This window comes from Pinus tabuliformis, chromosome J (assembly GCF_031772625.1).
Source record: "Pinus tabuliformis cultivar Carrire ecotype Pingquan chromosome J, CPIR1, whole genome shotgun sequence".
Taxonomy (NCBI): Eukaryota; Viridiplantae; Streptophyta; class Pinopsida; order Pinales; family Pinaceae; genus Pinus; species Pinus tabuliformis.
Window position 1 is genome coordinate 1122456685 of NC_142295.1, and position 14392 is coordinate 1122471076.

The 14392-nt window shown below is 40.1% G+C and overlaps 1 protein-coding gene across 1 annotated transcript; it reads right to left on the reverse strand.

Annotated features, from left to right (window-relative positions):
* Positions 1–242: 242 nt before the first annotated feature.
* On the reverse strand, positions 243–1658 carry LOC149231016 (uncharacterized). Its single transcript, XM_089381511.1, has one exon. The coding sequence runs from the start codon at positions 1656–1658 to the stop codon at positions 243–245; it is 1416 nt and encodes a 471-aa protein (XP_089237637.1).
* Between the last annotated feature and the right edge of the window lie 12734 nt (positions 1659–14392).

Here is a 14392-nt window from a genome sequence, read left to right on the forward strand (position 1 = left end):
CACAACGCCATAAACTTGGGAATTGTAGTACAACGTTTTGTTTTCACTTATTGAAAAACGCGTAGTCGGAGTATGAGACTACTCCTTTGGATTGAAAAATAGAGAACAACTTATGATGAATATTTAACTATAGCTATACCTTGTTCGTAGATTCAGGCTAATGGAAGATTTCATAATTACAGCGCGATATAATTATTACTTATTAGAGTATTTTATTTTCATTAATGAAAAAGTAGCGAGATCTAATTAACCTGAATAGAAAGCGATTGTAAGTTAGGATCATCGGAATGCTCAGCTTCAAAGCCACTGGTAACCTCGATGTTCTCACGGACGTCCCCGTTGCGAGCCACACTTGCCAGCGTCTCAATCGGCGTGATCTTCAAATGCCCTAGGATTTCCGATTCCGACTCCTTTGGATTTAATTTGATAATTTTGCAAAGTAGCCCTTTGTTGGTTCCGATCTTAGCGCAGTTGTCGGGGTCGTTGGCCAAGATTTTCAATATCCGTAGCCCCAGCACACTGAAATCTGAGTATTTATATTCATATTTATGGGAGGAGCACTGACGCTGGTACTTAGTCGAATGAATTCCAATCTTGTTTCTATCGTACAGAAAGGAGGTTATGGATTCCATGGCCTCAGGAAGGACCATCACCCGAATGCGATTTCGGGGTATCTCCACCAATTTGCAGATGATCTCTCCGGCCGCTATTCGAATCTCCTGCTTCTGAGGTTTCTCCCAATTCAGCAACTCGATCGGCCTCTCCAGCACGCCTGGTGTTGTTCCCAACTTCTCTGAAGGAAGCCGATCTGACTTCACAAGCGCCGACATAACTCGAGCCCCCGTCAGTTGATCATTATGATCGATGGACTGCAGCAGCTCCACGCTGTATGACACAAAATCCATATTCAAGCCGTCGAAAACGCTTCCATTCATGCACCGACAATATGTATCATAGAAATAACGCAGAACCGTGTTGAGCTGAGAATCGTCGAAGCCATCTTCTTTTAACGCCGAGCGCCATCTTTTTCTTACAATTAAAGAGAACATCTTTTTCTTATATCCATCCAACAGGATGGAAATGATGCTTTTGCAGGATGATGTTTCTTCGTTGGGCGGGAGAATTGGCAAGTGCATGAAGTGTAATCTGAGAAGAAATCCTTCCAGAGTCAGAGTCGATCCCACAAAGGACAGCCAGTAGAAAAGCTTGAGAGCCCGATTTTGATTCAGATTACCGTCGCTCTCGTACTGTTGCTTGTCTAATCTTAAGTAAGACAAGACCAAACATACAAACGCCGAAAGTCCTTGTATCAGAAGCAAACACAGACGTATTCTTAATGGGTGACTGAAATCGGAAGGCCGTAACCGTCTGGTCGTCAGCTCGCCGTGTCGGCATAAGATGCGAAGACCCTCTACCACTAATAATACGCTGACGAACCAGAAGTCCATACTTTTTAATGATTGTGAGAAGCCTCCGAGGAGAACGGCAGTAGCCCAAATGAAGTTCATCGTTCCAACCGTGGTGCCTGCCTTCTCGATAAGAGCTAGCCGGAAGGCGCCATTTCTCAATTTCTTGTCCAGAGAGGTCTCCTTTTCACCGGACGAAGCAGATTTCAGTCGATCACAGCCGGACTCTATATCTTCCGAAGATTCTGCCATCCTGCTCTATTCCAAAGGAGTAACAATATATGCCAGTATTGGGCACGAACGGCTGCCGGAGGTGGATTCAGACGATGGAAATTATTCCTGAAACATTTCAGAATCCTATTCAGTTGTATCCATCTCCTCCCAATTGAAATGTATGAGATGTATGAGTCACTAATATATAATATCCCCGTATACTGTTCACACGAATGGGAAAGTGTAACTGCGATTGTTGAGAGAGTGTGACTATTTATGTGTTTTTTTTAAATTAAAATATGATTTTTTTAATCAAACTCCTAACTATTTTAGGTTTTGTATAGAGTTACGATTTTTTTGGTTTAAATTATAATATTTTGTTACTTAAAATGAGTTTTTTCAACTCTGAATTCAATATTATAAAAAAATAACTTTCAATTCAATATCATAAAAAACTTTAACGTTTTGGATCTCGTTATAATTTTGGTTTAAATTCAATATCATAAAAAACTTTAACGTTTTGGATCTCGTTATAATTTTGGTTTAAATTATGATTTTTTTACTTAAAATGAATTTTAATTTAATATCATAAAAAACTTTTTATAATTTTTGGATAGGGTTATATTTTTTTTTGGGTTTAAATCATAATATTTTGTTACTTAAAATGAGTTATTTATATGTATGTGAATTCAATATCATAAAAATAATTCAGGACATTTATAATATAGAAAATTTAAATTTATGATTTTTAGAAATATTTATCAAATTCAAAATAAATTTAATTATAAAAATTAAATTTAATTATAAAAATTTTAAATGTATAATAAGTAAACTATAACATTAAAAAAATTTAAACACTTATATTATATGAAATAAATTTGACTATATTATTATATATTGATTTTTCTTATTAAAGTAATATTTTTTTTGGTTAGGTTTTAAAATTTTATTTATTCACTTTCTGATTAGTCCAGAGCAATTGGGTTTTACTAAACTATGATTATTTAATAATATATTGATTTTTCTTATTAAAGTAATATTTTTTTTGGTTAGGTTTTAAAATTTTATTTATTCACTTTCTGATTAGTCCAGAGCAATTGGGTTTTACTAAACTATGATTATTTCCGCGGCCCCTGTCGTACCAGTGCCGGTCACAAACAACAATTAAAAGAAAAGGGAGTTGTCTATAATGCGATTTTTTGAGATTCCGGTGACGGAATCCGGCGGAAGAAATTGAGATGAAATCATGATTTGTTGCAGTTAAAATGGTTTTTTAACTGCATATTCGGATTCAGCACCCTGAAAAACCCCTGGGATGGTTTCATTGTGCAAAAATTAGCTATCAAACTTGGATTCCAATAAATCACTGCCGGATTTTCACCGGAAAAAATCGCCGAAAAAACTTTCAGAAAGTCGCGTTAAAGACTACGTCAAAGAGAAGCTAAAGATAAAACAAAACAAATAAATAAATTATTATAATTTGAAATATCAAGAATAAACATCAAATCAATAATCGAATCCTATCATCAAACTTGTACAAGCAATAAAATATCTAACCCATTCTTTAAATTGATTCTGGTCAAAGAAGTGTAGAGATGAAGCCCGAGGGAACATATTCCTGATAAAGACAATTGCCAAAGTGAAACAAAGAAGCGTAGAGATGAAGCCGAGGGAACATATTCCCGCCGCGGCAGAGCTATTAGGCATTCCATAATACGTTGAAAACTGAATTAATCAGCTTTGATTAAAAATTAAATTAGCAATATCTAATATGTAAAGGTAAATACTAGAAAATTAATTGTCATAACCTTGTTCATATATATATAAATATATAATAAAAATTTTTTTTAAGATATGCCATACATATAGACAAACCATATTATATGTTTTAATCCTTGAGCATGGCCGCATGTCTAACCCACATACCACATAGTCCAGCACCTAATGTCATGCATTAACAAGTAATACACTGATTGAATTAAGGTTTAGTCACTTTACAATCTAATATACGTATGCTACCAAGGTATCATGCTACGTTGTGATATTATTTTATGAAACCATTGACTTTACAGTTGAGCCTAACCATTAACCCACCCCAGTTTACAGTGTTATTAAATGGGCGCGGGGTTTGGTGGTCCGGCCGCAGCCCCTGCAGGCGCCAACTCATCCTCGGCCTTAATGCTCTCGGGCCATATCAGGGCAGGTGGCATGGTCCGTCCACCCGGCCATGTGACACCTCGGGCTCAGAATTCTCGGCCTTCCCGCTTCGTTTTCCCGCTTTGTGTGGACGGTCAAGATCTCGCCCTTGGAGCGAAGGGTTGGGATCAATTCAAGGGTTTTAAGTTAATACTTAACCCATCGGAGCAGGCTCAGGGTTTATTTGTTCACGCAGCCCATCCGACTCCGCTTTGGTGCTCCAACACTGGTTCGCAACCCACCACCGCCGTTTTCACTACCTGCTACTTCGTCGGGAGCCATGAGGTGCCAGCAGTAGGCCTACACAGGTGAATTTATTTTGTTCTGAACTTAATGTTTTTTTTTTTATTACAGTCTTACTGTGAATCGTAGCAACCCATGCTAAATGTTCCTCTTCGCTGGTAGTGTGCAGGTGGAATTATTCAATCTTGTTTCGATGGTGTCAAGGTAGCCAACCTCGACGGTTCAGCCCTCTTCGGCGGTGAAAGGTAAGCTCTTCCTCCTTAATTGCTTTCCTTTGCATACGCGAGCTCTGAGCTCCTCGACCCTGAGTTATTCTCGTCGTGTTTTGTTACAGACCGTCGTTCGTATGCGGATTTCTTTGCTTCAATTTACTGAGGTATTTTCCAAGGGAACCCTCACAGTTTACGTTTATGTTTATTGTCTGGTTGAGTCCATAACCCGCCTGGTGAGTTATCGTTCACAGCGGAACTCCTGTGTTGATTTATATACCTCATGGATTAGTTTTGTAGTTTATTGGCCTTGCGGCATATCTGAACTTGAGTCACCGAATCTAATGTATGGCATACGGCATCGGTCCTGGCCGTAATGCTCGATTCAGGGTTAGCGGATCCAGGTTTTGCTTTTAATTAAAGTTGTCTCTATTTATCATTATAAATGCATGGGTTACCCTTCCAGGGTTACACTGTCTGATATTATTTTTGTTGAATGATATACGGACATGTTGCTCTGTCTGTTCCTCCGGAATGGCTTACGCTTTGAACAAATGGTTAATATATATTTATCTTGCGTGCTTAGCATTTTTAATACAGTGCTTGTTTAATTGATTTGATATTGATGATTCCTCTTATATCTATAGATAAGCCGCTCGTCTCAGGGACGGCTGGCTCATAAATTTACTCAGGTTATGCTACTATTCGAGTCACTCATGTCGGTATTTTCATGTGTTTCTCGCCTTATCTGGCTTTTGCAAAGATTACTCTCGGTTGGTTATATGGTTGGTACCATACTGCTTCCTTTTTTACGAATATTGAAATACCCACATGTTTAGAGTATTGGTTTCCCTTTCTGGCTAGCATGCACAGGGTTCTTGTTCAGAATCTCGTTTTTCCCTTTGTCGCTCTTGTTAAACTGATGTCTCTGTTATTGTATCTACAAACGCTGTGTCTTGAAGCTTTGTTTATAAACGGTTACGGTATGGCTTCTCTCTGGCTCATACATTTGCAGAATAAATTTTCTTGTCTGGAATAGTCTGTTAAATCTGATATTTCCTCAATTTCCTTATAACCCACAATGGATTCTTCTCTTCCTGAGCACTGGGGTTAGAATCCGCCTACCGTCGTGGTGTCTTCACAGGCGCTGAGGGTTCCAGACTCGTTCTTGATGGCAAAATATATGTACAGTTTGATTATATTCATTGTATGCGGAACCGTCTGTCTCGTTAAAGGCTTCTTCTTTATATAACATATCTCTGTTTCTATGATTATTTTGTGGCATGTTTCTTTTCCTGTAAACAGGCTTTTATTTAAACTTACAGCGATGTAGTCTCATTAATAACAGAACTAGTTTCAGGTCATGATACCGACTAATATTCTGTACTGTAATTTAATACCACACTTATGCAGTCATATGAATACTGTGACAGTTTTTTTTTAGAAATGAAGTACGGTTCTTATTTAACTACTGTAAGTCCACTGTAAGCTCCTTATTTAACTAAACAAGGACTCTATGGGTTGAAACTGTACCTGGTTCAACAGAGTCATACAAAGATACTCAAGCAAGTCACCTGTGCTTCGAGTCTACTATTCCACCCATCCGTGAGATCCCTTCATCCGACGAAAATCTCCCCCCGAGCCATCTTGCAGGCCTTCAGCCCTCAACAAGATCTGTGCACCTTGTGCCTGGTTATCTGGTCCTTACCAGACTTAACCGGTTGTTCTTTTGTATTTTCTTTTTTTTCCTTTCTTTCTTTCCCTTGGAAAGATCTCTTCTGTCTGTCCCAACAGCACATAACTTCCTCCCTACAACCAGGACTTTTCCTGTTTAGGAGGGCAGTTTCAATCAGTTATTACAACTGATTTCTTTCTTTGAAATCCACCTCCCAGAGGCTGCCAGCATTTCAAGAATATATTTAAATTATTCCATAATGTAGTTTATCAAAGTTTTTGTTTCTATTAAACATAAAACAACAACTACTATACTGTCTTTTACCATAGTAAAATTCACATTTACATCTTCTGGGGTCATTACATCTCCCCCTCCTGTGATTGGACATCGTCCCGATGTCCGTTTCCATTAAACAAATTCGGGTAGGCTGCTTTAAGGAGTTCCTCATCCTCCCAAGTGGCCTCTTCAGGCCCATAGTGCTGCCACTGCACTTTAGCTTGGAAAATAACCCGTTTCCACAGCCGCACTTCTCTCCGGTCGAGAATGTTCAGTGGTTTGACCAGAACCTCGCCTTCCGGCTCGACCTGCAATTAGCAACAGATTGGGTTATCTCCTTGTTTAAGAACAAAGCTTTTCTAGAATGACTAGATTAATTCTTACCCGAACATTTTGCCATTGGATCACATGTTTAGGATCGTAGACGTATTGTTTTAGTACGGAAACGTGAAAAACATTGTGGATCTTAATATGGCTTGGTAGGGCAAGTTGATAAGCTACTAGCCCTACTCTTGCCAGGATTTGAAAAGGTCCAAAATAGCGGGGTGCGAGCTTAGCACACCCACTCCACTGCAAGGTACTCCTTCTGGTTTGGATCCTTACAAAAACATGGTCTCCGACCTGGAATTCTTTGAACCTTCTCTTTCGGTCTGCAAAACTTTTCTGTCTGTCCTGAGCAACCTTTAAGTTGTTACGCACCTTTTTCACCATGTCTTCCATTTCTTTGAGCATATCCGGGCCAAACCTTAACCTATCCTCAGGTCCACCCCAACTTGAGGGTGTGCGGCACTTTCGCCCATACAGAACCTCAAAGGGACTCAGCTGTGTTGACGTATGATACCCGTTATTATACGCGAATTCAACCAGGTGGAGGTATTCCTCCCACTGGGTTGGTTTCATCATAACACATGCTCTCAGCATGTCCTCCACTACCTGGTTTACCCACTCCGTTTGACCATCGGTCTGAGGATGATAGGCTGTACTAAAGTTCAGTTGTGTCCCCGTTCAACAAAAAATGTCCTACAAATAGTTGATGTGAACTTAACATCACGATCCGAGATTATTACCTTCGGAAGTCCATGCAACTTGAACACATTTTGCATGAAAATATGAGCAATTTGCACAGCTTTATACGTGGATTGTACCGGTATAAAGTGTGCTGCCTTACTTAACTTATCCACTACCACTATAATGGAATCATTATTTTTCTTTGTTCGAGGCAACCCGGTTATAAAGTCCATGGAAATGGTTTCCCATTTCAATTCTGGAATGGGTAAGGGTTGTAGCAACCCTGCTGGATGCAAATGCTCCGCTTTAATCTATTGACATTCTAGACATCGCGCTAGATATTCAGCTACCTCCTTCTTCATTTTTGGCCAATAGTATTCCTTCCGAAGTGCGGCGACCATTTTCTGGTATCCTGGATGCCCGGTGTAATGGCTGATATGGAATTCGTCTAGAATCAGTTTTCTAAGACTATCTTCATTGGGCACATACAACCTTTTATGGAAATACAGCATTCCGGCATCGTCTAACTCGTATCCTTGTTGTATTTCCTTATCAGAAAGTTGTTGTACCTGCTGTTTAATTTGCTGATATACAACATCTTGATCAGCTGCTAATTTTATCTTTTCAAGTAAGGTACTCTGCCATTTACTGACCGAAATTCTGCACACACATTGCACCTTTCGACTCAATGCGTCAGCTACCCGGTTCTCCTTTCCCTTCAAATGCTTTATTTCAAAATCAAACCCACTTAAGAAGTCTGCCCAACGAGCTTGTCTCGTGTTTAAGGTGGGTTGACTGAAATAGTTTGTTAAGCTGTGATGGTCTGTCAACAACAGAAATTTTCTTCCCAAAAGGTAATGTCGCCACATTTTTAGTGCATGGATAACAACTGCTAATTCCAAGTCGTAAGCAGAGTATTTCTGCTCATGTTCCTTTAGTTTCCTTGATTCGTATGCAATTACTCTTCCTTCTTGCATCAGCACTCCTCCCACACCTTCTTTACTCGCGTCAGTACAGACCACGTAATCCTTATTAGGATCAGCTATACTCAAGATGGGCGCGGTGGTGAGTAAGTGCTTAAGCTGCTCAAAGCTCCGCTGACATTCTGAGGTCCACTTAAATACCTTCCCCTTCTTTTGTAAGGAGGTGATAGGGTATGCTACCCTTGAAAAGCCTTCCACAAATCTTCTATAATAACCAGCTAGTCCCATAAAGGACCTAATGTCTGCCACGTCCTTTGGTACGGGCCACTCCATTATAGTTCTGATTTTTTCAGGATCTACTGCAATCCCTTCCTTTGTGATTACATGGCCTAATTATTGTATCTCTTCCTTAAAGAAATCACACTTACTAAACTTTGCATATAACTGATGTTCTCGCAAAGTTTGGAACACCACTCTAAGGTGTTCCTCATGCTCCTTCCTTGATCGGGAGTAAATAAGAATATCGTCTATGAATATCAACACAAATTTATCTAAGATCTTATGAAACACACTGTTCATCAAACACATGAAGGTAGCAGGTGCATTGGTCAGACCAAAAGGTAGCACCACGAACTCGTAATGCCCATACCGCGTTCTGAAAGCTGTCTTAGCGATATCCTCCTCTTTAATTCTGATCTGATGATAACCAGATCGCAGATCGATCTTAGAGAACACTGTTGCCCCCTTCACTTGATCAAAAAGTTCGTCAATCCGGGGCAAAGTATATTTATTTTTGATCGTGAGCTTATTCAGCTGACGATAATCAATACACATCCGAAAAGTTCCATCTTTCTTTTTGACAAATAACACTGGGGCTCCCCAGGGTGATACACTGGGACGGATGTAATTTTTGTCTAGCAGCTCCTGCAGTTGCATTTTTAATTCTGTTAGTTCTGGTACACTCATTCGGTATGGTGTCCGTGACACGGGTGCTGCTCCCGGAATCAATTCAATGGTGAAGTCCACATCTCTTTTCGGTGGTAATCCCGGTACTTCCTCAGGAAAAACATCTGCAAATTCTTGTACCACCGGAATGTTTCCCAGCATAGCAGTTTTATCCTTCTGATTTGCATATCCCACCTGAATAGCGTAGATCTGACATTTCTTCTTGATGCATTTAGCTAACTGGGATGTTGTAATGGGTCGAATTTGTATGGGATGCTTGATTCCTTGTAATTCCTGTTGCTCTCCACGGTCATCCTTATAGTAAATGGTCTTTGTCTTGCAATTCACTAAGGACCAGTGTTTCTCCAGCCAATCCATCCCAATCAGGATGTCATATGAACCCAAGGGTAGTATATTTAAGTCTGCCACTATTGGCTGCCCTGCTATGGTTAAAGAGCAATTATTTATTTTGGCCAAGACCCGTCTCTTGGCTCCTGTAGCTAATTGGACCAGCCACGGATTTTTAAACTTTTCAGATTGTAACTTACACTGTTCTACTATCTTTGGGCTAACATAACTTAAAGTAGCTCCTGGGTCAATAAGAACAGCGATAGAAAGGTTTGAAATTTTACCTTCAAATTCAACCATAGACGGCTGGTATTCCGCTTGGCGGTCCTCCAAGGCTGCATTAATTCTGGGTACACTACGTGCCACGCCCCCAACGGTCGATGCTTCATGAATTTGGGATATCTGGTCCGTCCCCTTTCACTGTGGGCAGTTTTTAACATAGTGAGGTCCTCCACAGCCCCAGCGTTGAACTGGGGGTCTGGTCATCCCTTCACCTTCTGGCCTAACAGGCTGCTCACTTACTCTCGATTCACTTGTTGGCCTAGCTCGGGGCGCACTCTTTGTACAGATCTGCTGTTTAATCCTTTACCAGCTCCCTTACTTCCATTGCTGCGACCTCCCTTACTGCTTCCAACCATCCGACTACTCTTTTTTTCATTCCATCTTTTATTTGAAGTATCCCCCTTCTGTTTATTCTGCTGGTAGCACATCCTTGCTTTACGAATAGCCTCATCCATGGTTCTAGGATTGTCAAACTCAATCCTCTCTCTTATATATGAAGGTAAGCTGCTCACAAACTTTTGGACCTTGGCTTTTTCCTCTTTGATATAAGGTACATAACGTAGCAGAGAGGTAAAACGATTAATGAACTCGTCCATAGTCTACTGGCCCAGTCTTAAATCATGAAATTCTCTCGCCTTTTCATCGTAGAAGCGCTCAATCAGGTACCTTTCTTTGAAGTATTTCTGAAATTTCTCCCATGTAATGGTCTGTTCACTTACCCCCTTGACAATCTTGATTTCCTCCCACCACAAGGTTGCCTTACCTTGTAACTGGAAAATAGCCAGTCTCGCCTTCAAGTTATGATCATACTCATACAACTGAAAATATTTGTTCATATTTATTAACCATGCTTCCGCTGCTTCTTCCTGTTCTCCATCGAAATGTGGGGGTTTAATTTTCCGGAATTCTCCCTGCAGCTCCATTCTCTGACGTTTTGAGGTTTGCTGCTCTGGTACATTATCAGAATGATCCTCTTTGCCATCTGAATTTTCAGGTTCAATCTGATAGTCTTGTTCTTCTGTCATCCTCTGCTGTTCCGCGCTGGGGTTAGATAAAGGTGGGTTTTGTCTGTCTGACAAACTTTTCAGAATCCTTTCCTGCTCTACCATCAAACGCGCGTTGTCCTCTCGCAACCGTGCCATCTCATTTTTCAACTCCTGAACAGTTTCCAGGATTGCAAGGTTGGTACTTCGTGTTTCCTCACCCAACTGTACCCACAGCTCTGGGTTTTCCCGAGGGTTACTGCCGGTTCCTTGCATTTCGTTACTTTTTCTGGCTTAACTGGTAGCTGTTGTAATTCTGTATCTCACCCCTAAATAAACAGAACAACAGTTAAATTATTATCTTTCATATGTATGCATGGTATAAGCTTCTGCACAGTGAAACCCGTCATGCTTGAGGCCACAGTATTGAAACTGGGCTCTGATACCAATTTGTCATAACCTTGTTAATATATATATAAATATATAATAATTTTTTTTTTTAAGATATGCCATACATATAGACAAACCATACTATATGTTTTAATCCTTGAGCATGGTCGCATGTCTAACCCACATACCACATAGTCCAGCACCTAATGTCATGCATTAACAATAATAAACTAATTGAATTAACATTTAGTCACTTTACAATCTAATATATGTATGCTACCAAGGTATCATGCTACGTTGTGATATTATTTTATGAACCTATTGACTTTACAGCTGGGCCTAACCATTAACCCACCCCAGTGTACAGCATTAATAAATGGGCGCGGGGCTTGGTGGTCCGGCCGCAGCTCCTGCCGGCGCCAACTCATCCTCGGCCTTAAGGCTCTCAGGCCATAACAGGGCAGGTGGCATGGTCCGTCCAACCGGCCATGTGACACCTCGGGCTCAGAATTCTCGGCATTCCCGCGTCGTTTTCCCGCCTTGTGTGGACGGTCAAGATCTCGCCCCTGGAATGAAGGGTTGGGATCGATTCAAGGGTTTTAAGTTAATACATAACTCATTTGAGCAGGCTTGGGGTTTATTTGTTCACGCGGTCCATCCGGCTCCGCTTTGGTGCTCCAACACTGGTTCGAAACTCATCAGCGCCATGATCACTACCTGCAACTTCACCGGGAGCCATGAGGTGCCAGCATTAGGCCCACACAGGTAAATTTATTTTGATCTGAACTTAATGGTTTTGATTACAGTCTTACTGTGAATCGTAGCAACCTATTGCTAATTGTTCCTCTTCGCTGGTAGTGTGCAGGTGGATTTATTCAATCTTGTTTCGATGGTGTCAAGGTAGCCAACCTCGACGGCTCAGCCCTCTTCGGCGGTGAAAGGTAAGCTCTCACTCCTTAATTGCTTTTCCTTTGCATACGCGAGCTCTGAGCTCCTTGACACTGAGTTATTCTCATCGTTTTGTTACAGACCGCCGTTCATAAGCGGATTTCTTTGCTTCAATTTACAGAGGTATTTTCCCAAAGGGAACCCTCACAGTTTACGTTTATGTTTATTGTCTGGTTGAGTCCATAACCCGCCTGGTGAGTTATCGTTCACGGCGGAACTCCTGTGTTGATTCATATACCTCATGGATTAATTTTGTAGTATATTGCCCTTGCGGCATATCCGAACTTGGGTCACCGAATCTAAGGTATGGCATACGGCATCGATCCTGGCCGTAATGCTCGATTCAGGGTTAGCGGATCCAGGTTTTGCTTTTATTTAAGGCTGTCTATATTTATCATTGTAAATGAACTGGTTACCCTTCCAGGGTTACGCTATCTGATATTATTTTTGTTGAATGATATATGGACATGTTGCTCTGTCCGTTCCTCCGGAATGGCTTACGCTTTGAACAAATGGTTAATATATATTTATCTTGCGTGCTTAGCATTTTTAATACAGTGCTTGTTTAATTGATTTGATATTGATGATTCCTCTTATATCTATAGATAAGCCGCTCGTCTCAGGGACGGCTGGCTCATAAATTTACTCAGGTTATGCTACTGTTTCGAGTAACTCATGTCGGTATTTTCATGTGTTTCTCGCCTTAACTGGCTTTTGCAATGATTTCTCTCGGTTGGTTATATTGATAATACCATACTACTTTTTTTACGAATATTGAAATATCCACATGTTTAGAGTTTTTGTTTTCCTCCCTGGTTAGCATGCACAGGGTTCTTGTTCGGAATCTCGTTTTTCCCTTTGTCGCTCTTGTTAAACTGATGTCTCTGTTATTGTATCTACAAATGTTGTGTCTTGAAGCTCTGTTTATAAACGGTTATGGTATGGCTTCTCTTTGGCTCATACATTTGCAGAATAAATTTTCTTGTCTGGAATAGTCTGTTAAATCTGATATTTCCACAGTTTTCTTATAGCCCACAATAGATTCTTCTCTTCCCTAACGCTGGGGTTAGAATCCGTCTACCGCCGTGGTTTCTTCACAGGCGCTGAGGGTTCTAGACTCGTTCTTGATGGCAAAGTATATGTACAGTTTGATTATATTCAATGTGAGCAGAACTGTCTGTCTCGTTAAGGGCTTCTTCTTTATGTAACATACCTCTGTTTCTATGGTTATATCGTGGCATGTTTTCTTTTCCTGTAAACAGTCTTTAATTTAAACTACACCTATGTAGTCTCATTAATAACAGGACTAGTTTCAGGTCATGTATACCGACTAATATTCTGTACTGTAATTTAATACCACACTTATGCAGTCATATGAATACTGTGACAGTTTTTTTTTAGAAATGAAGTACGGTTCTTATTTAACTATTGTAAGTCCACTGTAAGCTCCTTATTTAACTAAACAAGGACTCTGTGGGTTGAAACCGTACCTGGTTCAACAGAGTCATACAAAGATACTCAAGCAAGTCACCTGTGCTTCGAGTCTGCTCTTCCACCCATCCGTGAGATCCCTTGATCCGACGGAAATCTCCCCCCGAGCCATCTTGCAGGCCTTCAGCCCTCAACAAGATCTGTGCACCTTGTGCCTGGTTATCTGGTCCTTACCAGACTTAACCGGTTGTTCTTTTGTATTTTCTTTTTTTTCCTTTCTTTCTTTCCCTTGGAAAGATCTCTTCTGTCTGTCCCAACAGCACATAACTTCCTCCCTACAACCAGGATTTTTCCTGTTTAGGAGGGCAGTGTCAATGAGTTATTACAACTGATTTCTTTCTTTGAAATCCACCTCCCAGAGGCTTCCAGCGTTTCAAGAATATATTTAAATTATTCCATAATGTAGTTTATCAAAGTTTTTGTTTCTATTAAACATAAAACAACAACTACTATACTGTCTTTTACCATAGTAAAATTCACATTTACATCTTCTGGGTCATTACATTAATATAATTTATTTTTAAAAATTTAAAATTTTTATTTATTCATCTTTTCATTGGTGCAGAGAGATTAGGTCTTATTAAGCCATCATTATTTCTGCTACCGCTGTCACCGCTGTCATTCCTATGCTTGTCCTGTCTGCATCATCACTCGAAAATAAATTGAACTAAAATCAGTTATAATCATCTCGTTGGGATGAAAATTGTTGATTTTGGGCTTTCGATACAATTCGACAGATTCGCTGCATGCTATTAAAAGAGCCAGTTCACCAAGGCTTTGGCTTTAAATGAGTAGAGCAGTAGAAATTTTTGGTAAAATTTTGTTTGTAGTTTAAAATGTTTTTAAAATTATTTCG

Excerpts from the sequence above, each read along its gene's own strand:
- LOC149231016 (XM_089381511.1), bottom strand. The coding sequence starts at position 1,658 with ATGGCAGAATCTTCGGAAGATATAGAGTCCGGCTGTGATCGACTGAAA.